Source organism: Nansenia antarctica (assembly GCF_963989245.1).
Source record: "Nansenia antarctica genome assembly, chromosome: 8".
Classification (NCBI taxonomy): domain Eukaryota; kingdom Metazoa; phylum Chordata; class Actinopteri; order Argentiniformes; family Microstomatidae; genus Nansenia; species Nansenia antarctica.
In genome coordinates, this window is record NC_137678.1 from 22,569,850 (window position 1) to 22,571,560 (window position 1,711).

General features: G+C 43.7%; 1 protein-coding gene across 1 annotated transcript in view; it reads left to right on the plus strand.

Moving 5' to 3' along the window:
* Positions 1-816, plus strand: part of LOC308164026 (uncharacterized protein KIAA0930-like) — a gene marked incomplete at its 5' end in the record, with an annotated part of 18,810 nt that extends 17,994 nt beyond the window's left edge. Inside the window, one exon of the mRNA XM_080538191.1 lies at positions 487-816. Coding sequence (XP_080394317.1) covers positions 487-527 — 41 coding nt within the window. The 3' untranslated portion in view covers positions 528-816. The remainder of the gene's footprint in view (positions 1-486) is intronic.
* Positions 817-1,711: the final 895 nt, after the last annotated feature.

Genomic DNA, 1,711 nt, shown 5'->3' on the forward strand with positions numbered 1-1,711 from the left:
GACAGTATAGTTCAGTAGCAGTCGCAGAGTATGAAGGAGGTTGCTCTGCCGATGAGGTGGGGAGACTATTTAGGATGCTCCTTTGTAAGTAAGTAAGTAAGTAAGGAATGTTTATTTATATAGCACATTTTACAACGACAAAATAGCCGTCCAAAATGCTTAACAGAAAACACTAGTAAAAGAGAAACAACAGATAAAAATACACTAAAAACAAGGTGCAATACAAAATACAAGTGCAGAAATAAAAGTTTAAAAAAAAGTGCAGTGTCAATAAAAAGGTTTGTAAAAAAAATGTAAAATAAAGTGCAGTGTCAGGAGGCAGGCTCACCTCAGGTCAAAGGCCAGGGAAAAAACAGTCTTTATTTTGTGTCTTTAACGTGTGCATTTGAAAAACGAAAGCTTGGCCGAAACGTTGTTTGCGGTGGAATAAAGCAGATTTCATAGGCAGGCTTCACCTCATCGTTTGTCTTTCTGGTGCGTCCCCAGACATCCTGGAGGTCAGACAGAAGCCCATCCTGATGACATAGCAGAGCCCAACAGCCTCAGATCCCCACTACCAAGTGCCTACCAGCATCAGGCCACTGAGACAACACCAACAACACTACCACCTAGTGTCGAGACAGATGAACTACACCAAACGTCTAGTTAACGGACAGGAGGAGAGGACAAAAGGGGAAACCTTTTGGAACAATGAAAACCAGCCAATCAAAAAGTGCCTCTTCCCTCTATCTCATGTCCCTGCTCGAAGAGGATCCGCAGGTGCGAGGCGGGGCTCCACAGAAACGGGCCCTGGACATCAGGCAAGCATAGCGGAACATCCTGACTGTCCGTCAGGGTCACATGACCTGGAAGTGAGTCGTCATTGGCTGAACACACAATGACCCCGGAAAAGAGGAAAAAAGGCTTAAAGAATGTGTCTGTTTCTTGTAAATATCTTGCTGCTTAACTATTCACTGATAAGCCTTGAGAAAGGTTACGCTTTTGACATAAAGCTCTTCCCTGTTTCGTCGTAGCGTCGTTTTTATTTCTATCCAACAATGGTGTGAGGTAAAAGAAAAGGGATTGTGTGTCTGGATAGTTTTAGGTCCAATGGTTTGGGGAAAGGGGCCCCCGTGTCCTTTTCTGGCCCCAAACACAGCCTTCAGGTTCTTTCTACTCACGTAAAAGATGTCACACAAAAATGTTTATTCCATTTTCGCTTGTGTGTGACTGTGAGGGACGGGAGGGAGGGACAGAGGGCCATGGACTGACTGTACTAGACATAGCTTGGCACACTAAAATACCAAAAGGCGAAGGAGAAGAATTGGCCCAATAAGCAACTTTTACAATGTTTAGACTTAGTCTGTATCTGGTCAGAGATCGGAGGCAGACTTTTGGCTTCAGGGTGTACTCACTACTGTTGCATTTGTCGTCGAAGCAAGCGTTGTTGAAATTGACTCAAAAAATATTCAAGATCTTAACATTGTAGTAAGAGTTATGGACATACAACGATGGGTTTCTTTTTTAGCACATAACTTTTCCTGGAAACAAAGTATGCGTTGTGTGACTGTAGGCCTACTGTAGAACCGCCAACCCAAAGCTTGCAGGTACTGTACCCTTAGAACTTAGAGCAGGGAGAAAAGGTGTAGGTGAGAAACCATCTTATCAATCTTAACGGATAGCACTTTCCTGTTTCCGTCTGTGGTCCCTCAAGCCTTAAGATCCGTGTATA